At 43.5% G+C, this 25,218-nt stretch overlaps 1 protein-coding gene across 11 annotated transcripts in view; it reads right to left on the reverse strand.

Annotated features, from left to right (window-relative positions):
* arvcfb (ARVCF delta catenin family member b) overlaps positions 1-25,218 on the reverse strand; it is a 210,177-nt gene that overhangs the window by 93,638 nt on the left and 91,321 nt on the right. The window contains exon 1 of one of the 11 annotated variants that reach the window (XM_068703430.1): positions 17,995-18,211. The exons of the other annotated variants lie outside the window; for them this stretch is intronic. Within the exon in view, the coding sequence (XP_068559531.1) occupies positions 17,995-18,015 (21 nt within the window). The 5' untranslated portion in view covers positions 18,016-18,211. Of the gene's footprint in view, positions 1-17,994; positions 18,212-25,218 lie in introns of those variants that run through there. 11 annotated transcript variants of the gene reach the window in all.

Here is a 25,218-nt window from a genome sequence, read left to right on the forward strand (position 1 = left end):
CACACACAAGTGTTTTATGGTTAAAGCGGCACTGGCTGGAAAATCTTTCCAAAAAATCATGTGCAAAATGCGACAATGAAATGTTCTATTAAAACAAGAATCGTGAAATTGTTTAAGGTGTGTTAAGAGCTCCTTGGGCAGGGTGTGTGAGCTTTCACTGCTGGTTTCACAGACCCAGACTCCTCAAGCTGCTGAGTAAAATCACACTACACTGAAAAATATTTTGCCCTGTAACACAAAAGCTTCTTATGATTATCATAATAGACATACAAACAGTGTAGTCAGAGAGGAATCATATCAGAGGTGGACATGGCTGAATGGCCAATATCTAATTTCAAATCAAAGTAAATATATTGGCCAACACACTGATGTCCTCTCTCACAAGATATTCTTGCCAACAGCAGCCAAACAGTAGGGCAATGCTGTCTTCTTTAAAAAAACACAGCCAGGGCCCGAGCACATTACAATAGAGGCGCGCACACACACACACACACACACACACACACACACACACACACACACACACACACTACCACATTGCTTTTTTTTGCGGGTATAAAAAAAAATTACTGGACAGTGACAGCCTTTCCCAATAATCCTCGTTGAGAAAGAGCTGTGAGAAGCCCAGCTTTGGCAAAAGAAAAGCAGGCACACAATCGAAAGCAAATCTTTCTCTGGGAAAACGGAACATAACCACAGGGCTTTTTGTCAGCTTTACACTGCTGGAAAAGAGGCAGATATGCAAGTTTCTCAAAAGGTCCCAGTCAGCTTTTCACACAGTTCTGCAGAGGTTACAAAAGCACTGCGTAGGAACTGACTTGGAGGGCTGGATGGACACAGACAGCATTAACTACAATACACGCAAACATCCTGTGCTTTTGTGGCCTGGGCATTGTTCTCTTCCTTTAAGCCTCAGCAGGAATGTGAAGTTCATACACAAGCGTGGTCTGTGACACACTGCAAACCGTCCAGGAAACAACACCACCCACTGACATATTGTATTCTTGAGGTGACATATGTCAATACATGGTGTGCACGAAAAGCTGTCTTTGAGCGACGTTACAAAGATAAATCACTGTCCATATTCGACTGCGAAAAGACAGGTTTTACCTTTTAGATAAAGGATTGAGGATGTGCCTGCAGCAGTAGGGTAGAAAACTCACTCCTGTAATATCATGATAGCTCACATATGGACATTTTCAGTGTTTTGAAATGATGCAACCTGCTGTAAACCAGTAAAACATTCTGTTAAAGGTCAATTTGTATGTGGAACTCCCAAAACCTCTTTACTACACATCACCCTTTGATGGCATCATGCTTGCGAGCATGGCACATGAAATTCTAATGGCAATTATAGCAGCTAGTGGCAGTGATAATGCTACCACGCACTACATGCACTAGCCACAGGTAATAAAAAATTAAGTTTTTGTTATGTGATCCAAACCATTAACACGCAGCACGGATTTGAAACCCAGAAGTTACCTCACACAAAAATAAATATGTGAAATGTATAGTTTATTATAAAGTTTACAGCACAGATGCCCCCTCATGCTGGATATTACTTATATAAATATATTTGTATTATGTTAGCAATACAAAACAATCCATTATTGTGGTAACATTCTGGGTTCTGACCAGCTAATGACTCACTCTGAGCTAATGGGATGTTTACTTCCTGGGATACTGAACATTTTCTACCCATTACGTTTTCAATTCGTGCAGTTTACGGCACAAAACTACTACTCACTACTTATTATTGTTTCTTTTCTACCCTGAAAACCCATCAATATGTTGATGGCTCACATGGTTTGTGCCCTGCTGGGAACAAAACTTTTGAGTTATCGCTCAACCTTTTACCTCTTCAAAAACACATTCTGATACGACACAGAGCCGATTTCTTTAAAAGTCAGTTCCCCCCTAAAGCCGTCACAGCCACATGAGTCAGAGGGTTTGGCATCAAAGCCGGCAGGCAGTGTTTTTGCAGCATTTATGAGCACTGGCTCAACACCTGACTTCTCTGGTCTGCATCAGCTTAGCCATGCAGGCAGCTCCTTAATCAGAGCGAGTTGGTGTTTGACAGCTGAGCTTGGAAAGGGACTTGCACCATTTCCCCAACCTGAGACATCCCCAGATTTCACTGCAATTACTCTGAGCAGCTGCGCACTATCCAGGCTGCAAGCACCTGAGCACTCTGGAGCATCGCCCCCTCACTGAGACTGGCAGAGCTGCAGGCCAAGTCTTTCTGCCATGGCAATTTCAGCGAATAAATAAAATATGTAACAATTGTTTCACTTCTAATTCAGGACTCTGGATGCACCCTCATTTCATTAGGCGGATATTCTGACTGAGACAAAGAGAGACAAGACAGGGCCATAAGCGTTGCGTGCCACAGAGTGGTTAGATAGATAGCAGACAGGCACCATCCAATAACAAAATGAACACTCAATCTTATTTCGGATCCCTGGAAGCATTGGAGTTTTTCTCTTCAATCGGAGCAGATTTTTATCTAACCACTAAACTGCTGTGAACAGATCGACCGCTCGCTGGAATGTCCCAGTCATGGTGCATATTTCATATGAAGCCTATTGTTGTCTGCCCCATTGGGGCCTCAGCAAATGGCCCAATGAGGCAGAAAACACTGGAGTGGATTCCACAGACCAAAGCCCATTAGTCCACTGGCCTCAGGAAGGAACCAGGCAATATCTCAAAATGATGAAAACAACTTTTTCAGGCCAGTGATGCAGTGAACAAAGACTGAAGAGGGATGATATCCGAAGACCTTTGATAAACCTGAGGAATGTATCATACAGGGAACAGCCTGTTCCAGATTATGGCTCAAAGGATGCAAAGAGAAACTTTATGCGACACACCACCGCAAATGATTCTCCGCACACTGGGAGACAAAAATGTGTCGTGTAATAAGAAGCCAACAGACCCCCGCCCTAAAAGCCACACAAACACAACCTTGAGAAATATCTCTTCCAGATCTGATGCCCACACGAATAACATCTCACAATGAGAGTGACAGCGAGTCATATAAACTGAAGTCATCTGTATTGACTTTAGGCAGTACCGCAAACAGAAGTCATATCTGACTGTTCCATGGGAAAACAACATTGTCATGTTTCTTCCACACACAACAAATATGTCTGCAGATAATCTAGTTTAATCACCACACAATTTAATTAATGTTTTTTAGTTTAAATGTTTATAGAAATTGTAAGGAAACTTGAAATACAAAACAAAGTATGATGTGTGAAAACTTAAAAATGATGCCTAGTAACATTATACATTGTTCTGATCCATTCCACCCCACTTCAAATCTCCTAACAGTCGCCAACTGGGGGAAAAAAAAACTACAGCAAAGATGCCTGACAGTGCATCACACCTCAATGATACATACTTCAAGAGCTGTTTCGATACCGATACCAGTATCGAAAATGCCTCCGATACAGCCTGAAATGCTGGATGGGGTATTGACTAGTATGTGAGACTATGCACCAATCCAATATCAAGATATCATTTATCAGCTCATTTACGCTACACAGGAACAACAACACGCGTCACTTCCTACCCAATCTGTAAATCCAGCCCAATTGGTACTTTACTATAAATTGTGGCTGCACATCTTTTTCAGTTGTGACTGATGAACGAATAAACCAATAGTAAATGAAAGTTAAATCTCTGTATGTGTTCATGTTTAACAAAAGGGTTTAACCTGAGCCAGGCCATTAAAGAGGAGCGTCCCACGACCAATAACTTGGACATGGTGGATGTCAGTGTGTGCATGTGCGTGTTTCAAAAGTCAACGTGCTACAGGGTTGCACACTGCATGCCCAAAGAGAAGACACGTGGTAAGTGTACTGCTATTTTCTCCTGAAAAACAAGGGCTTCAAATTCCAAACATGTTGTGGAGATTAGAGAGCAATTCCGTGGAATTCCGAGCCCCATATGGTGACAAGGTGCTCACATCTCCTCCTATTAGAGGTTCCCTTTCCTTGCCAGGAGATTCAGCACTTGTTCTAAAGCCAAAATAAAGATTAAGCAAAAGAGGGGAGCAAAGAGAAGACCAGCAGAGTGAAATAATTCTTTGTTTGGTCTGAATGGTTCAACCTCCTCTCAGCGGCTGCTCCAAGAGTAGCCCCCAGACTGTAGAGTAGGTAAAGGAGGACAGAGAGAGGATCATGACTGATTTGAGGCATTAGACCACTGTTGTTCCAGTTTCCCAAATTGCCTTTATAGACTTGTGGGACAACACACAATGAGTCAGCCCTTGGACACTTTCAATGAAAAGATGGCGGCATTCCGATTAAATCCGCAATGAATTCAGGAAATGAGCAATAAGCTCCTTTTAAGCAAATCTCTGGAGTTTTATCGGAAAAGCCCCACCCTGACTACTATCTGTGAGGACCTCTTACCTGTGTGAGTGCTCAGCAATGTCGAAGAGGATTAGCAGATATGATCTAGTGTTTACAGTGGCATCAGTAATGGCATCAAACCCCACCCCTTTGCTTAAATTAGGTTGTCAGAGTCTGAGAAATTAGTTGCTGTAACCATCTGAGGGAATGGCTGTCATATTTCATCACATCCGTTGTTTCCAGCCAGGCGACAAACACAAAAACGTACCCGGCAGACATTATCATAAAACGTCATCTCTGCTGGATCCTGGTTTGACATCAGACGGCCTGAAAGAAGGCATGAAAGAGAGATGTCATCTCCAGGCCACAGCCTCCTGAGTGGCGTCACCAAACCAAAGCAGTTTGTTGCATCATCAAGGCTGCCCTGCTTGCCGAGACATTAGAGGGGGGAGGGGGGGGAGCTGCACTGACTGATTGGGACTCCAACAGCCCCATTAGCGAAGCACGTTCCAGAGGCATGCAACAATTAAGGCAGCTCTGCCTGCCAGGGAGGACTGAAGGATCCGTGAGCAGCCAAACGCTCATCATTCAAAAGCAGCCAAGCTGAAACCCAAAGCCAAACGATGTAACTTCGAGAGAGAGAAAATAATCCATACAAACAAGAAATCATACAGACTACAGTGGTTCTTCTGCACATTTATAATAGCTTCATTATGAAACATGCTCATAGGCAACTCAAACACAATATTGTAATTCCAATAAAAAGAAAGCCTCACTTGAACCAATTGGATGTACTGAGACACCAGTGAGAAGTGACGAACTAGCATATGCACAATAAACTATTGAAAAGCATGGCAGAGACAGATGGAGAACTTCCTGAATAAATCACTAAGGGAGCATTAATCCAGTGTGCAGGTATCTTATATCATTTTTTTAAGCTTGTCTGTGTTCACAGCGGACCGCAATGTGTCTAGTCACGGCGATGGTAATAACAGATTTCTCCTGGCTAAACATTTTGGGGGTTTTTTCTCACATGCTCCTCTGAGAGCGAACAGGAGCTCCAGCGCTACAGAGAGGCTGACCCACTTCAGAACCTCCGCACACAACACTGCAGTGCTGCCGCTAGCAAAGTTCACTGCCAAATATGCACAGTACACAGGAATTCATACATTGAAGCATCTGTTACATTCACTCAGCATCCACAATGTGCATCAACACAGAAAGATGCTGCGTCTGTATAGTAAACACACTAAAGGAACCTAGTTTTAAACTCCATCAAGCAGACGTCAGCTCCTCCCTGGAGAGGTTCACTGCAGTGAAAAGGCAGAGAAAAGTCTTCCTCTGCAGCACCTTCTCCAGACACTGCACACCTCTGCACCCTTCAAAACCCCCCAAAACAGGGCAACCCACACATAACATGTAGTTCCTGCTATTAGTATTGTATTGACTTTGAAACAAACCTGTGAGAGATCAGGTGCCGTGAACTGGCATCGGTTAGCCATAGTTTGGGAATCAAGAGGAAGAGAGAGTATTCAAAGTAGTGCAGACAGAGTGCACAGCTGTGGTGGTGGTAGAGGAGAGGCAGGGGTGTTCAGCCAAGAGGGACAGTTAATTAGGTTTGTTGGTGTATGTTGGATGGTGAAGACAGGGGGCTTGTTTGCCACAGAGACTGGAGTACAGCGCGGCAGCAGCTTGTGGCTGTGGGGCTCCAGGGTCGGAGGTCTGGGGGACACCGTGCCAGTCCCGCTGCCTGCAAGCCTCAGATTGCAGAGCGTGGATGGAGACCTTTAATTTCAGATCGGCCTCTGTGCACATGCCCACTGTGATTTTCACACTACAATGTGGCAGGGGACACAATAGCTTTCCCTTTGAAGGCCGTCCCGCAGATTTAGTAGCCAACTCTCGGCCCCTGCTGCGGCACCATATTTCAGTGAGACTGGTTGGAATAATTCTGGACTCTTTGGAGAATGCAGGCAATTTGTCATCGCTAATAAAGCAGAACATGATATTTGCATATTCATCATTTGTAAAACTGTAGCAGTACAAAAAAATACGGCAGCAATGAATTATTTAAGACTGAAACCCACTGTGTTTTTAATAAATAAATCAGGAATAAATAATTTGTGAGCCACTAAAATGGGACATTCGCAATGGTTGGGTACACTAACCATATTCTGGCACTGAGAATGTTAATTCTTTAGGTCACCTCGAGTTGGTTGACAATGCCAATGCTGTTTTAACTGCTGGTAGAGCTGAGCTAAATGTTAAGATGATAGAGACTTTTCAACTTTAGTATTTTATTTTAGCCTTTAGTATCACTGGTTCAATCAATGTGCAGCTCAATGATATTACATTTACAAGATGTTGCATTAATGTGCTTACGTAAATTTATTTGTCAGGTATTTGATGCACTGGACCAGCAGGCACATTCATAAAAGGTGAGGCCCAGCACCCTTGAGATCTGATCGTGGGGTCCTGCTGCTGTTTGTAGGTCTCAGGGGAATTTGTCTGTTGACACCTGATTACTGAAATGGGGCGTGGGCAGTTTGTAGAGTGTACAGAACCTATGCGCACCAGGGTGTGCACTTACACACTTGTGTGACAGGATACAGTACGGTCCTTCTTGCAAGCAACACTCTAGAACGCTCCCCAGATCAGATCGGCACATTCCCACAACCACACCTGGGCTACTTCACCTGGCTGTATGGTCAATGCGTCATGTCATTGCCGGTGTGTCTTGCACTTAGCACCATAGAACTCACTCATAGAATCAATTTTCATTTCCCTCATAACATTTTTCTCTGACTGTAGAAATTACCATCTGAGTTAATTTCTGCAAGTAATTATATAAGGTAGTAAAGCACTCAGTGCACTTCACTGTCATCACCATTAGCAGTACGAGACCATAACAAGGCCTTGTTAAACTTACAACATGAGCGGCGTGAGAACATGAAGGATCAAAGGAAGGGTGCACTCCGTCTGGTCTCCCGTGACTTCTGGCTTACCGGAAAGTGATGCCTCTGCACTGTACAAGGAGGGCATTGATAAATGTTTTGCTGCCCAGTTACAGACACCAGCAGCCTTAATTAGCACCAGTGTTTCAGGGACATTATGCTTGAAGGACTGTGGATAAGTGACACAGGCAAAATAGTGGAGATAGATTATGACCTGGAGCAGACTGAGAAATGAGTGCTCCCATCTGAGCATTTGATTCTGGAATGTAGCAGCTCCATGACCCCAAAAACACTCCCTGTGTTCCCTTGTGGCCTGAACAACAGAGGCTGCAGCTGGCCACTCCTACTCACCCCCACCTCACACACACTCAGAACCGGATTCGAGAGAGGCAGAGCACAAAACAGGCGAAGAGTGGGTTTTATTGGAATAAGCCTCTCTTAACTGTCCTAGAATATGATGGAAAGAATTTGGGAACTCAAGGAGGTCTGTGTCAACAGGTCTTGTTTGCTTAACTTTGAGAACTTTGTGGTGTTTAGCGCACTCTTTTCCACATATCCTAATCTAAGAAGGTAGAAGAGAGAAAAAAACATGCCTCAGTACAGCTGCTGACCAACCACCGTGTTAAATTGAGACCTTTCTTGAATCTCTAAAGATCCAGGAAAACAGAGCGGTAACCAACTTAAAAACAGCCATAGGGAATTAAATACCCATGTGAGTTTTAATGGTGATGGCAGGCAAAGGTCCAGTTGGGAAAACAGCACAGCACCAGGTATCTTCAGAGCTGTATTTTTCTTTTACAAAGTCTACAAGCACAGATAAAACACCAGACTATGGCAGACGCAGAGAGGTTAGAGCTATTTATGTCACTGTCTGCCTTTTTGTGACTTGTTAAAGCACAAATAATGATGGATAACGTGGTGCTCAGCAGCTAATGTACCTCCTATACCACCAGGTCATGACTGTGCTCGCTCTCAGACACTCTCCCTCTATATCAGTATCTACTTTTGGAGCTAGTGCTTCGAACTATTTTCATTGGGAAAGATATGGCAACACTTGGCTGGGTTTTTCAGTTGTATAAAATCTTGCGTACTCTACCTGGTTTCTCGAGTTTACCAACACTAGCTTTAAGCTGCTTCATGTAGAATATTGCAATACGGCATTTACAAATCAATTCTGATAGCAGAGTATAATGGCTACATAAAAATAGGACCCCTATAGAGAAATAGATTTATTTCGTTTGCCTTTGATTCTATGTGCCCCCGGGTGGGATTTCCCTCTTATCGTGCAGGATTGAGTTACAGCACAAAGAAAGTAACTCGTGCTGTGCTTCATGTCGGCTGTGGCTCTACTGGCATGCAATTGAATCCCAACACAACCTTTTCTCTAAAACTTTTAGCTGCCCCCCACTTCAGAACAAGAACCCACAGCTATGATGTCTTATTACCAAACTAAAAGCTTGTTTGGCTGGAGCAAAAGGACACTGGCAGGCAGCTCTAAAAGCCTCCACCACAGGGCCAGGATTCTACACTCCGGTCCAGCGCAGAGTGTTAAGTACAGCACCTTTCACTGATGGCTGGCACCTGTCCCTCCCTATCCGCAGACCTGGTTGGCACAGATCAACGCTGCGCCACGCTCCACTTCACAGCCTATTACACATTCCAAACAAATTAAATATAAGGGGGTGTGATGGGGCAAGATAGTATTTTGGTGGAGCCGTGGCAGCCAGAGCAGGCCACGTATGCGGTAGAGGTTCATTAGACAGCTCAATGGAGCCTTGTGGAATGTGCGAGGAGGCGCATCACTCCATTGTTCACCGGTGGCTCCTCTGGGAATGGGTTGAGCACATATCAAGAGAAGATGAGGTGATGAGTAACAATGCTGTGCCATCACATGTAATGGCATATGACAGCCGGCCCAGTGTCTGGATGCCTCTATTGTAGAAACCACTGAACTATGCAAACCGTTGTCTGCGTGGAGAATTGGCAGCGTTGAGAATGCCAGGAACTCGTTTATCTTTCCCATTTTAGGAGGTTCTGCGCCTGGTTTGGCTGAACTCTTGCCACCGGTTAGCATAATGTTTGTGTGCAGGCAGCGTTGGGGCCGGAGCTGTGGCTGCTACAGCAGAGGTTGTGTGTAGCAGGGGTTGTGTGGCCCCAAGGCCGGTCAGCTTACAGTGGTTTGGACTTTCCCTCTCACTCTCTCCCCCTCCATCCTTCTCTTTTATTTTTCTCCCTGGATCCCAGCCATCAGCAGTAACAGCCACTATTGTGCTTTGCGAGGTTCAGAGCAGCATTCTAATGAAGTGCCAGACCTCATCAGTGCACTTCAACCGCCAGCGGGTCACTAACAGCCAGTCCTCAGTTCAAACTCCCTACAGGCTTTGTGACTGAGCTCTGAGTAAGCAAAACATGGATCTACAATGGTTAGATGAATACTGTTTTTTTCCACATACAATGGGATAATATGAGCCTTTTGTTAAAGCAATAATCACAGTTAATCCAGTCAACAGAATCCCAATTTTAGAAAAAAAAAGAAAAGAATTACCGCCTTGCGGTTGCATGCCTCCGTAGTACATCAAGTACACATTTACATCCATGTCTGTTCAAAATGTCATCACTTCATCATTTTATCCTATTAGACATTTGTGTGGAATTGTCATAATTAGAATATGAATGATTGATTTATGATTGATTTTGTTTAGTGAGGTCACAGAGTGTTTCTGGCCAGTATGATTCCAACAACTGCTGATGAATGTTTTTTGATGTGTCAATTAAAAGACTGAGTGTGGTGAATTTACACAGACTTCATATACACTGCACAGTGGGATACTACATTTCTCCAGCTTTGTGACAGAATTAGTGTGCTGAACAAATAAAATGTTTGATAAAAGTAAGTGAAACATTTAGCTGGTAGCTTCCATTTAAAAATATCTGCCATGGCTTTCAGTTCTCAAACACTCAAGACTGTGATGACTCCTTACAGCAGTTAAACTAAATAAACCGGAGATGGCTCATGCGAGCTCCTCGTACTGCCACATGTCAGCATAATCTGAATGGTCAGTCGGAGCTGATAGAGCCCTACTAAAGAGCTGTCAGAGGGAATCATTAATCCCAAAAGGCTGCATGAGACAGATGGTATGATGATGGAGGATCGATGCTCTACGCGGCATCACGACTGCTTCTCGTGGCCGGCCCAGAGACAGGAAGTGGGCTAATCCCTCAAAAGAAAGTTCCAGACTAAACATGCAAAAAGGAGCCTGGGCCAGCTCCCCCAGCCCCCACGGCTGTGCTGCACGTAGTACAATCTGGATGGTACCGGAGGGGGTTAAAAAGAGAAAGGGAGAAGTAGGGAGGCGTTTGTTCCTGCGTTTCTGGTTGAGGGAAGCTCTATGAGGACTTTGACCTTCCCCCTCAGGGCCCCTCGAAGAGGTCCCCAGCTGCAGGACAGAGGGGGTGGAGCCTATATGAACTATACATAACTGTAAAAGAAGCCTCGGTTCTTTTGTAAAGGCCCCAGAACCAGACTCTTCTCGGACTGAAGGTCTGGGTGGCACCAGTGTTCCCAGCTTGCAGCGCAGAAAAAGAGAGGGAATAGGAAGGAAGGACTAAGAGGAAAGAACTTCCCCATGTACGCTCTTCATGGACACTTTATGGTCTTATGTTCCATTCAAGATAAATCACACATACAGTATCTTATCAGTTAATACATTAATCTTATGGGCTATCTTGAGTAATGTTTCTGTTTCTGCAGTCCATCTAATAAACTTGGACGATTCTTTTCTTCCTCTGGGGGAAATCTTTCCAATCAAAATAGTACAGTGACAAGTACGGTCCAGTCTGGTCGTCAATTTGGATCAACTTCAGCTACAGCACTTCAAAACATCAGCAATCACCTCACCAGCTGTTTTTCTATGATGCTGGAAAAATTTTAATTTGCCGCCCACGGTGTCATCAATCACTAACTTTAAGGATCACCGGGGTCGTTATTTGTCCATGGTGCTGCCCAAAGAACTGTCACATCTGCAGCTTTAACCGCAGACACATGTAGACACACACACAACACAAGTTTATGCACCGGAGAATGTGCGCAGGCACATGCACACACGCGCAGGTTGGGTCATTAAGAAGAAGTGACCCTCCCATCGGCGTGGGAAGTGAGGGTGCTGTAGGCCCAATGATTAACTGCAATTTAAATTTTAAAAATAGATATTATCAAAATATTTGTTCATACAATCAGTCTCGGGGTGAACGTGCATCGCTAGATCTTCACGTCTCCTGTGTGAAATGGCTGTACCTTCACTGTCCTGCATTATATTATACTAGACACCTGTTTATGGGTCATCCATACACTTCCTCTCCTCGCAGTCCCCATGCATTAGCTGCGTGTTGTTGACTGTATAGTTCCTTCAACATACGGTATCTTAATATTCAAGTTTGCTTTTCTAATATTAGGGTTCTGCCTGCCATTGCAGCGCATTTTTGCACCTAGACAAAACTGAGCTACTGTTCCTCCCGGGGAAGGGTTGCCCGCACCGGGACCTGTCCATCACCATTGATGATACCGTGGTGACGCCAACTCGGACTGCGAGGAACCTGGGTGTGACCCTGGACGACCAACTGTCATTCTCGGCAAACATTTCATTCGTTACACGCTCCTGCAGATTCCTGCTCTACAACATCAGGAGGATTCGTCCCTTCCTGACTGACGAGACGGCGCAGGTTCTCATCCAGGCTCTTGTCATTTCCCGCCTGGACTACTGCAACTCTCTACTCGCCGGAGCCCCGGCGTCGGCCATCAGACCTCTGGAGCTTGTCCAGAAAGCCGCAGCTTGCCTGGTGTTCAATCGCCCCAAGTTCTCCCACACAACTTCCTTTCTCCATTCTCTACACTGGCTCCCTGTAAGAGCTCGCATCCAGTTTAAGACTCTGGTGCTAGCCTACAGGGCAGTGAAAGGAACAGCTCCTTCCTATCTCCAGGCCATGGTCAAGCCTTACACCCCCGCCCGACCACTTCGCTCTGCTGCCTCGGGGCGATTGGTTGCCCCGTCGCTCAGAGGTCCTGGCGGCCGATCGACCCGGTCACGCCTGTTTTCTGTCCTGGCCCCACAGTGGTGGAATGAACTTCCCACTGACGTCAGGACAGCGGAGTCGCTGCCCATCTTTCGGCGCAGGCTGAAAAACCACCGCTTCAGGAAGTGCTACCCTGAGCCTTCCACTTAGCACTTATTGTATTCGTATTACTTATAGCACTAACTGTTTTTCTTGTTTCTGCACTGTACTTTGGCTCTGAGTTATGCTCTGCTTCATGCTCTTAGATTCTTGTTTGGAAAAGGAAATGTACTTATGACTTCTGGTGACTAGTAGTTCTTTTGATTACCAATGTTGAATGCACTTATTGTAAGTCGCTTTGGATAAAAGCGTCTGCTAAATGACTGTAATGTAATGTAATGTAATGTCGTAGATATAACGAGGAGAGCATCCGGACGAGAACCTAACACCCTCTAAAAACCCAAGGAGAAACTTGAAAATGTGTGTGAAAGGTTGTTAATAACTATAACTTTTAATGATCCTGGCCATTCAAATTAAAGCAAAAAAACATGATCAGCATCCCTGCTCAGTCCACTCCTGTATCAAGGATAGTCAGACCTGACAGGAGAGTGCTGTTTAAATCTCTTGAATTAGAGCGTCATGTTGTGTAATTAACAAATTGTTGCCATTGTGTAATCACACCATTATTAGGATAGGAGAGCATCATGTAAATATTGTCACTACAACGATTACAGCCCTGATGTGGCCGCAAGCGTGGCTTTATTTCAAGTGTAGCGAGTTCTACTTCCCCAGCTTTCTGGTCAGCCTGTGTGACTGAGCCGCCTCTGCTTTCTCTGAGGCAAGTGGCTTTCTTATCTACCTGATCGAAAAAACATGGATCTTGTTGCTGGCTTCCAGCAGCACAGATAGAAAGGTGTTTATTGAACACAGCCAAGGAAACCAAGAATCCCACTCCCTTATAAACGGGGCTATCCTGTCCGTAGCCTGCAGACAAACAGTGAGTAAATAAGTCGGGGATCCAATTGATGTTCCTTTGTAGCCTAAAGTGTGTGTGTGTGTGTGTGTGTGTGTGTGTGTGTGTGTGTGTGTGTGTGTGTGTGTGTGTGCGCACGCATTTGTGTGTTGAAGAAAGAGCGGGCTGACACCATCTTCACACCTCACCTCTGGAGAATTTAATGTATTTGGCAGCAGGAAAAGCACAAACTCAAGTCATTAACAAGTGATTGGACATTATGCAAAATGTGAAGCAGGGAAACACAATGTAACGTCTTCAAGGATGCGTATGAATATATGCATCCATACGTGATTCACAATCTCTGCACCCTGCACACATTTTTTGATAACCGGCGTGCTGTAATGCTGAATAGGTAAAAGAAACAACCAACAGCTCTAGCAAGATAATGAGCTGCCATCTCATTAATGTGCCGCTTCTTCTCCCCTCTGCCGTTTCCAAACATAGCAGCATGAAAGCATCCATCTCCAACCTCCCTCAAGCCTTCCAATTTACTGCCACTCACCCTTTTTTTTAATTCCATCAGCGTGATGATGAAAGCTGAGAGAGCATTATGGTCCTCGCCAGTGGTCAGACAGTGAGTGAGCGAGTGCATGGGCCCGCGTCGGTCACACTGTCAGCCAGCCAAATGGGTTAGGACAGATAGAGGGGAAGCCAAAGCAGAGGGGAGGTGGGGGGGGGATCTGTAGTACCAACGGGTTGAGTGGCATAGACCCCTAATGCTCCCCACAGAACACGACCACAGAGTAAACACCAAATACCTGAGGGTGTGTTCATGTGATACAGAGCAAGAATGTACAGTGGACTATGTATAGTAAAGTGTAATACTTCCCGCGGTCAAATATTTCACATATTTCTTAGTGTTTGTTTGAAGCCACTTGGTGGACCAGCTGTCTGGATTAGTGTGGTATATGGTATACGACTATCACAATATGCACTATAAAATAGGGGTGCAATAATAATTTTCATTGTCAATTTTTGGACCATAAATAATCTGGTTTAGAGCTGAAATTATGGCCAACTAATAAATTAATGAAATTCACTGATTCACACTTCTCAAATGTGAATATTGGTTTTCTTCTTCCTCTATGATCGTAAACTAAATGCCTTCTGATTTAATACGGCTGGTCGGATAAAACAAGCAGTATAAATATGTATTATGGTTCTGGGAAATTGTAAAGAGCATTTTTACAGTCCATTGATAAAACAATTAATGGATTATCAAGAAAATAATCTGCTGATTACTCGATAATGAAATAATTAGTAAATAAATTAGCTGCTACCATGAATTAATTAATTGCTTCGTCTATAAATTGTCAACAAAATAAATTAAATGTTCAATACATGAATCAGAGAAATGCAACAAATACTATAAATAAAGGAACAAATAAAAGAAGCCGGAAGAACATTTTTGCTTAATATTTAGAGAATACCATACTAAGGCTGTCCTCAACCAAAGAAAGAGTTTCTCCAGAAAGAGTCACACAACTGAACCACTATAAATCTTGTGTTCAACAGAGATGTGCTAATAAGTTTCTTGGTAATAAATAATTGAATCGACTAATCATCAAAGAGGGAGCAGCCCTGTGGTAGATAACAGCAAACAGATACAATATTCTAAAATAACAATGTAATAAAAATCTTCATATTGAGAATGACAAGTTACAATACCATGCATGATGACACGATTTTGTCATCAAAGTTGAACAAATACACAAAGAAGTATTTGCAAACTATTAGACTGAGCTCTTATACGCTGAAGCAGTAGTGATCATGTGAAGGTGCACACACTGAGGTGTCTCAGCTGTTCACATGGTGATACAGTTCAGGTTACTTAAAACCAAAAACAGGCATCCAGTGAGAGAAGTCGGTGGGGCAGGACGGCCGGCAGGCGGATGGTGGCAGATAATGTGACATGTCAAGCCATGTTGTGTCACGGGTCAGGCTGTAAGGGCGGTCATGGGAACGGTATGGGAAACATGGGGAGTATGGCCAGGCTGTGTGGTGGGAGGGCCATCTGGTGTCACCAGCCACCTACCACCATAGGATCACGCCTCTACCGAAACCCTCTCGCCTTCACTCATGACCCATCCCCCCCTCCCTCTTCTCCCATCCTGCCCCCCCCCCCCCCGTAAATGCCCCTTGCATTGACGAAGTCTCCACAGCTATTGATGTTAGCTATGTTTTCCGGTCATTGGCACTATTCTTGTATGGCCTCCACTCCCCCAAACAAAGCCCCTCCTCATGCTCTACATGTCTTCAAATATTGATCTGCACAACATCTTGTGCAGTCACAAAAGGGGAGCCTGAGGAAATGAACGGGAAGGAGTATGCAGGGAAGGTCGGGCTGTCAAATAAAAACAGCCCCACAGAAAAAGAAAGTTTGACGGATTTTTTAATTTTGGTAAGAAATCAAATATCATCGGATAGGAGGGGAGCTGGCTGTCAAGAATCTGGCAGTAACCCGCAGTCTGAAGACAAGACCTCCTTTAGCCTTTTTCTGAATCACTGATGAATGATTTTGTTATTCAGACGGGTCCTTCTTGTTTGCGGGGGAAAAGTAAAGTCTTTTTTTTTATAGACCTTGGCAAAAATGATGACTGCTGGATTATTCATAATGTTTTCTTTTCTCCTTCACGACAAATTTGTTTTTCTATTTTTCATGAGCGGAAGATGCTGCAACTAAATTCTGAGGATTTGGGGCGATACCCTGCTGGTGTAGAGTTTTAAAATAAAAAGGAGCATTTATATTTAACTCAGACGTGGTCTGGTGCAGGCTCCCCCACTAATTGAGGGCTATGCAGTAATCTTCAGTGGGCTAAAACTCATTTACCGTAAGCTCTGCTGCAGCATTAAGATGAGGTCATGCCAGATCAGCATCTCTCTCCTCTCCTCCCTTGATATCTACATTCTTGTTCTGAGTATAAAAACTGTCTTTAAGCTATTGGACACCCAGAAGGACATATATAGAGTGCAGCATGGAATATCACTGCAAGATGTGGCAGCTAAGAGGTTCAACGTCTGTTCCAATCTATTCTTCTATCATCCTGTCAGCAATAACTGAGCAAAAGCAAGGAGAAGAGCATGGACACATTGATCCACATTGATCCATATATGGCTAAGTGTGACATTGACAGGCGTTGAACCGCCTTTCCCACACAGCGCTGCCCAAGCAGGTGCTCCCTCGCTGAGGAATGTCCAGCTGAGTTAAAAAAGGTCACGCCACGATGCCGTCCTGCCCCCAAGCACGCCAACTATCTCGGTCTTAAGGGGGTCACGGACACAAGGTTGTTGACATGCATTTCATCCCATTCACATAATCCAAGCAAGGATTCTAACGGGCAACATTTGCTGCCCTGCTTTTGATCCATCGACTCTCCCACTTGGTGCACAGCCTTCAAACTTATCAAAACCAAGGGATGGAAAGAACTGAGAGTGTGTGAGGGAGAGGAAAAAAAGGCTTCTCTTTTTGGCGGAGGCTCCTTTCAGTTATCTGGTGGCACTCATCCATGGGGGCAACTGTTAATGTATTATTATCAGAGCAACGTGGAGAGCTGACAGAATGTTTTTGTCTGCCAAACAGGGAATGTGTAACTCCACCCCTCTCAGCCCAGCGGAGGAGAGCGGCGCTGATGGGAAGTTGACCTTATTCAATCAGATTTTTTTTCTTTTTGGATGTCTGTCTTCTTCCTCTTTTTTGTGCTTCTGAGCGCTGCCAAGCTCGGCGGAGGGGGAGAAAAAAGCGTTGCGATGGTGTAGGATGCCTGTGGATGCGCTTCAAACACAGGAAACACTTCCAATAATGTATGCACATCATGGTCTGGTACGAACACACCCACACAGACACACTCTCAAGAGCTAACAACAGCACATTCCTGCGGAATCTGTGCAAGTGGAAGACAAAAGACTTTAATACCATGTCTCTCACACATTTAGCACTGCAGCCCATAGCAGGCTGTAAATCCTGGCCTGGGCTCATTCAGAGCGTCGCTGGCGTTGATCGGGGACAAACTTCCAATACTTCACTGCTTGTCCAATGATCACACCAGCCGCTCTTATAGGTGGCACTGACATGTCTGAGCCCATGAATGTGTCAGGGAACTCATCAGTCAAAGCACTGCTTTCCTGCAAGACAAGCCCCCCAACACACACACACACACACACACACACACACACACACACACACACACACACACACAGGACCACCACTAAACATATCTCATGGTCATGACTATTTACAGCATGAAATGGTCACTAAGTGGTAGAAGTACTCACTCGTCCTTACTGTATCTGATGTCATGCAGCCGCCTCCATTCATGCATATTGCATACACACATCCATACGTGCACACACATTATTACACGCTCACACGCACTATCCTTCTGAAGGACATCGATAAATCTGAGAATAGCTGCTCTCATGTGTTAATCTCGGGAAGGGCTATGGTTAAAAAAAAAAGCTGTATAAAAGACATAAAGAGTGATGATCCAGGGAAAAAAATGTTAGGAATGCAACAAAATCCAAACAATGAGTGGAACAATTGGGAGGAGGAGAAAGACAAGACGAGTCACAGAGGCTGAAGATACGATGAGAGGAGACCGGCAGACACAGCAACACTAACCTGTTTCACTTCAGCAGGCATGGTCTAAAAATCCCCACTTCGCTCCAGACAAGAATTAAAAACCTCCCGGGGAAATAAATGTGTGACAACTATTTCCTGGTCTTGGAGAACTCCTTTCCCTCCTCTCCTCCTCTCGTCTCCTCGCGCTTTCCTTGTCTATTGACGTTGAGTTTTCCCTCTGTGAGCGCAGAGGCAGCAGCTCAGACGCAGGCAGCCATCCTCTGCTCAGCTGTGTCGAGCCAGACGGAGTTAGCGACAGGAGTACCGGAAGTGGGGCGATGTGCCTTTCACAATAAAAGCACAACTATTGCACATGCCCACAAAAAGTCAGCTTTACGGATGTGTTGCATTAGCTGCTAGCAACTACAAAACAAGGGTTGGCTTACATTTGAAACAACCATAATCTATGTCTTACCAACCATACAACCATATTCCGCAAGATAACAGAGCAAAGATTTACAAATCATATAATAGCTGATGTTAATATACTGTAGTAGCGATTAGCCTAGTACATTGTGTGTAACCGAACATATGGCAGACAAAAAAGGGTCTGTTTTAGGTTACGGCACAGTTATGATCATACGCTAGGAGATGTGATTTTGTACAAAACTGCTGATGCCACTCGAGAGAGTTGTGTGTTTTGAAATGAAAGCTTACTCAAATTGAAAAAAAAATGTCATTATTAACTTTTGTATTGCTATAAGTATAAGCCCAGGTCATTCTCCCAAAACAGTGGCATAATGCTTTTGGCCATATTGAAGGTCTACAGGTAACACATAGACCTATAGTATAATAAAGTATTCCTACCAAGTATATTCAGTGAAACATCTCACACACTAAACAAAAGTTGGCCCTTTTGAGGCAAAGGCATCCAATACTCTATACATTTTATATACAGTATAATATACTGTATATCACATAGGACATGAAAGCAGACTGGTTGACAAATGTGAACTGCAACGGGCTCTTTTGAGGAAGCAGTCATGCTTTTATTTTGAAAGTAAAATCGACCTACATCCAGTGCAATCCTGGCTATTTTAGGCTGGTTTTACACAGCTGAAAAAAAGGGACCCAGCTTTCTCTTTTCCAGAGATGCTGTACATATGTAGGGAATAGAAAGAGATGGAGGGGCAAAGGCGGCCGTTACCCACAGCAGAATGGCCCCTCGCTAACGAAAGCAGAGGTCCAAGAATAGGAATGGAGCTCAACCTAACTGTGTGCATTTGCACGCACACACGCTCACTCAACAAAAAAAGTTAGCCAGAGAGAGAACAAAAACCTCAGGGGCTGGGGGGGGGGGGGGGGTTCCCAGACAGGCAGCAGGAGCTGGAAGTGTAGCAGCTCTCTCTCCTCCTCATTCTCTCTCTCTCTCTCTCTCTCTCTCTCTCTCTCTCTCTCTCTCTCTCATTGGGTCCATGTCTGGCATCTTTAGTGGGGTGGGACCAGTTCCCTCTATGCACTCCAGCTGCGTCTGTCAATCCATCGACCCCTCCCCCTTGTTGGCATAGACAGAGAGAGACGAGGAAAAAAAAAGAGGAGGTGGGGGGGAAAGGGGCTCACTCACAAAAAAACAAAAGTTGGCCCTTTTGAGGCAAAGGCACCCAATACGCTGCACATTTTTACACCCTACACACACACAGCTCCCTTTCTTCACCTCTTTGTCCCGTTCCTCTCACTGCACTTGATATAAGGGAGGGGTGGGACGTACGTGAAAGAATTCACATTCAAATATCTATGACTGTGACCAAGACTGTCAAGGAATGTTAATCTACTAACGTAAATTGAAGCTTAACTAAGGACAACTTTGAGAGACGTTTGGAAAAGGAAGAAGGAGGAAAAGAATGACTCGACTTAAAAAAAGAAAACAGAGAAAGGCGAAATCCCAAACGGAGGGGAAATGGCTGAGGTTTCGCATTCCACAAGCCTGGTATTTCATGTGAATGTTACTGCTCCATTTGTTCTTAATGAAAGAACTTGCCCACCATGCACCATTACATTTACTATTTACTTTCAACAATACCATTAAGAATTCATCCAACAAACATTACCTCCAAAAAGTGGTTTTAAACAAAAGGTTTATAACTTATATTGCGGTGCATTACTTTCGCTTATGTGATTTGCAATATCACATTCCATTTAAGCCATTTAAGCACTGAGTGAGTTTCATAACCCTGTTTAAAAATCCATTAAGTGCTTTGGTATACTCATGGGAGCAGATTAGAAAAGAAGCGGTACTCTTTATTTCCTCTGTGCATGAGTGTTTTGCCGGTGTCCAAATTCATAGTTTTATGTTGTGATTATTGTTTTATGGAACATTTGCCAAATCTCAAACCATCTAGACTCAAATAACACAATAAATCTACTGCCACATAGCAGTGAGGTTAGCTGTACTTAGCGTTAGTGTTTGGCTCAAAGCACCACTCTATGCTTAACATGTTTACAATGGAAATATGCAAATTTTCCGTGGGTGTACTGTTTCCCTTTACCATCTTGGTTTAGCATGTCAAAATGTTACTGTTTACCAATAAACACAAACCACAGCTGAATGTCATTAGTTGGTTTGTTTTTCATGTCATGATGCTGCTGGATGGAAAGTTAAAGGATCACCAAAGTTTTTACAATTCATCCCGAGCGGGACAGGAAATTTCATGGCAATCCATTTAATAGTTGTCAAAACATTTAACTCAAAACCACAAATGTCAAACTCATCACGGTACAAGAGAAAGAAATCAGGGGATCAGCAACTAGGATTCATCTCCTGGGGACCATGAATGTCTGTACTAACTTTCATGGCAATCCATCAAATAGTTGTTGAGATATTTCAGTCTGAAACAAAGTTGTGGACCGACCAACAGACACTGCCACCCAGAGAACTAAAACAACCAAAATGCTGTTGCTCTTTTCATATGCAGACAGGTAAAACACACAGAAAATAAAGTAAAAATAGACAGGACAGTTTGAGGTAAACTGAATATTCAAAACAGTATATTCAACATGTCCTTTAAAAATAATTCCTGGAATGAGTTCAACATCACAGGTTGGTGATACAGTTTCCAGAAATACCTGCTACTGTCAGAAAGCAATATTCTCTTGAGTATATCCAACCCACGCCTGGGCCTTGTACCATAAATGTACAAGGTGTATGAATAATCCAGGAGTTACACTCAAAGCTCCTGAAGTCAGCTCTACTCTGTCAGGACGTATGGCGTGAAACAGATGGTAGAAAGGTTAATGTTCAGCAACAAGGCGTGCTTTGACAGCCAGACATCTCCAATAAAGCTGCATCTGTTAAAATCAGGTTTTTTTACTTCCATTCAAGAGGCCAGATGTATGGAAAACACAGCGAGAAAGCGCGAGGAGCAAAAGTATTTCCAAACGCAGAATGAAGGCAGGAGCAGCTTGTGTATGTATATATGGCATTTCGGTACAAAAAAAATTATGTTTTTATAATCTTCAGTTTCAAAGGAGACTTTAATGGCATCTCATTTTGAACAGTACTTCAAAAGCTTCTCAACTCTGCCAAGAATACATTTCTTTGGAAACCCTACTTTACCTTCAAACTTTAACAAAGAGGTCAGTAAGTTCCAACAAATATTACACGATGCACAAAGCAGGTCTACTAAAAAAAAGTGATTTTAAAGATAATACTGACTTTGCTGCTCTAAGTTCTTTAAGGCAATCACTGCAAAGTGTAAGGGCCTTGACAAAAAAATAAGTTATGTGTGAGAATCTATAGCACCAGGATGATGTGCTCTGTTACAGGCTGACTGCTGTTTATTCTAACAATGGCACAGCTTGCAAAAAAGCCCTCATCTAATGAGTCTTACTATCATGTTTTATTTTATTTTCCCCTCGCAAAATGGCTACTCAGCGATGCAGAGGATTAGAGTCCAATCTATTGGGGGCTTTTGTCTCGCAAAAAGGCAATTTTCCCTCCATTAAGGGACATAAAGCTCTGTTAAAATGACATCACTTTAGATCAAAAGGTTCTATTTTCTGTTTTTATGTTGCAATACTGTGATTGCACAGCAACGTTTTTAATTCAACTATGACTGGATTAGGCTTTTCTTAGTTTTTTCATCTTGTCACGCATAATTGGGACTCTGAATGAGGGACAAACTACAGAATCTGAACCAGTCTGAGCATGCAGCAAATCATCAACTTTTACACATAAAAAAATTATTACTTAATTAGTTGTTCCATGACCTGATAACCCACCTTCACGCCAATTTTCATGAGTGACTCTTTTTCTATTTTTTGAGATTTCTCGTTGACAGATGGGCCATCTAACTGGTACTCCTTTCAGAGGTAAATTTTTTTTCATATGCCTCAGAATATGTTTACATGTTGGGTGATGATCCACAGTTTATTGGCAGGTTTGTCAGCCACTGCATCTGATGACCAGCTTCAGGAATCCTGCTTGTTGTGTCATTTTGCTCGGAAATTAATAGACAAAAGCGATGACGGTCATCTGCATTTATAATTGAGATTCAACTTGAGAATGTTAAAGTGTTTTTTTTACCATATATGGCACATGTGCTTGGTATATATGCCATTATTCAGCTTGAACGAGGCCCTTGGAGAGAGGACTGTTGAGAGCAGTGCCCAGCCCAGCTATTCACACATTCCTGCGCTATTAACCATCACTCTCTAAGAGAATCACTCTGAGACACTCAGACAGTTCACACAACATATCACCGTCTTCAACTGCACCAAAATATGAAGAGGGCTCCACAGCCTGGCTTCAATTTATGACAATTTACATGATCTTTTGACAAAGTGTGTGTGTGCAACTCTATGACACAAAACAGCAAAGGTTTGTAAATTCCAGACTCTGTGATGTTCAGTCTTTTTACAGTCTGTCCAACAGTGAAATGTGAATCAGCCTCTGGGCCATGGCAGAGCTCATACAGTCAGCCAGATTGCAAAGTCAATTGAAGTGTGTGCGCTTCTGACTGAATTGCTCCAATCTGATCGTATACCCAGGCAGCAACCTCCAGCTCTGCCGAGTGAAGCCAATGCTGAAGGGTCTCAAAACTTGCATTCTCTTTACGGACCAGCAGTGGGCGACTCCTCCGGTTGCAAAAAGAAATCTGATTGTATGGAAGTCTATGAGAAAATGATGTATTTATTACTCACTTGATTTATTCCCATTGTAAACTTGAGTTTATGGTCTCAACTGCTAGTTTCAAGTCTTATTCAATACAGCAGGATGTTCATTTAGTCCCTTTTAGAATAAAACAGACCATATAGCGGGGTATGCTTTAGGGCGGGCTTACTGTGACTCTCTACGTCACTCTCTCACCGAACTCAAGGCTTCAACATGGCAGTCCATAAACCAATGCGGGTGATGTTACGATGACTACCTCTGCTTCTTATATACAGTCCATCGTTATACCACCTACTGTTGCTGCACATACGCCTGATGCAAAGAATTCACGTGCTGATAATCTCTCCAATGCACATGCAGGTTGAAGAGAGAGGATTTACTGGAACTTGCAAATACCCCGATGTTTCCTTCTGTAAGCATTAAATCAAGGACTTAGATTTGAGGCTAATTCCAGGTAAAGTACCAAGCTGAGGGTTAAAGCTGCCCCTTCGGAGTTGATTCATCTATTATTTAGTTTGTGGGTCTTTAGGGGACTATTTCAGACTATAGCTGATTGGACTGCCTTAGCTGTTTTTTTAGATGCAGAGCTTGAGCTTTCCAGGAATTGTGAATGCAACTCTGGTATCCAAACACTTTTCACTCAAGTCTACTTGCATTTTTTTTTAATTAACAATAGATCTGTAGGCCATCTAATGTATTTGCATGTATTTGTTGAGTGACAACAATATGGGAAACAGTTTTTCAGTTTATGCTGTGGAGAGCAGCACGTTGTAGTAACCTTTATTAAAGAACTCACTGGGGTGAAATTGAAAAGAAACCTTCAGCACTAAGTCCCTTTTGCCATTAAGGCATTTGTAGTCTCAAGGAATGTTCTGTCCAATAAAGTCAGAATTTACTCCTGCACACCTCCCAAAACAAGGCTGCCAATTCTGTTCCTCATTTGATGAGTATTTATATGCTTGTAAGTCATGTAGTAAAATTGTCGCAGCAGTATGTTAAACTCATGAGGATAATTAAATCAAGGCTTTGAAGAACACCTCCAGCCCGACTACAAAGTCTGTTTTCAATTGAGTTTTTTGCCAGTTGAAAGGGGTCAGCATCAGCCCTGTTTGGTTATCCTGCTGGACACTGGAAGGGTGAGGTCACATTCCTCTGGTGGCGCTGTGAAGGTGAGGGGCTTTATTGTAAACACATGTGCTATAATTTAGTCTCTGAACTTAGACTAGACCAAGTAAACAGTCTATTCAGAATACCATGGTCATCTTTAAGTACATTTTCCAGAAACGTTCAGAGTAAGGCAGTGCCCTTCAAAGTTATGGAGCTTCTCTGTTCACCTATGCGAGTACACAGAGAGGGTGTCTGGTGAAGGAAATGGGAGCAGTGTTCAGATACTCCTCTTAGTGCTTTTAGTGAGCATAATGGTTTAATGGATTGTGATCAAATGGTAGGGAGGTGCACCAGGACAGGCATTAAGTCCAACAGCGTCGGGGCTGATTTGAAGGATGGATGTTTGAGCCATCCCAGAGGAATATAAATAGCCCACAGTACAAAAGGCTTTTCGGCTGCCTCCCCTTCAAACCTCTTTCTCCCTGTTTGTCTCCACAACCCCAACCTTGAGTAAAAATTCCTGTCCTTCCATGTTAGACCCTGGACCAAGCAGACACTCACTCCCCACCTTGAGCAGTTAGCAGTGTGATTCATGGGCCATCGCCTCAATCTTGACTGTTAATGTTGAAGTGGATTGAATAAAAGATAACCTAGAACATAAATGACAGCTCTGCTTAAGTTTAACAAGAAGCAAGTGGGGTTAGCCCTTTAAATGTTTAAAACATTTATTAGATTTGTAAATGGATTGCATTGCCTTTAGAGACCTTGACATGCCCACAATTGTTGGACAATCCACTTTTCCACCAGAGCCCCAGGTCTGCTCCCCAACCTGGGCTTCTGGATCTGCACAGGTTTTTTTTTGACAGATAGAAAATAAGAAAAATGATGTTAATCTTTTAGACTTTTCTACAATCTTTGCACATTTCACATGAAATACTGTATTGCTTTACCTCTTCAGGCTTCTGAAAATTCAGATGAAACAATCAGAGAAGAAAAAAATAGTCTTT

Source organism: Cebidichthys violaceus, unplaced genomic scaffold (assembly GCF_023349555.1).
Source record: "Cebidichthys violaceus isolate CVI_PGR_0920_01 unplaced genomic scaffold, fCebVio1.0.p SCAF_9, whole genome shotgun sequence".
Taxonomy (NCBI): domain Eukaryota; kingdom Metazoa; phylum Chordata; class Actinopteri; order Perciformes; family Stichaeidae; genus Cebidichthys; species Cebidichthys violaceus.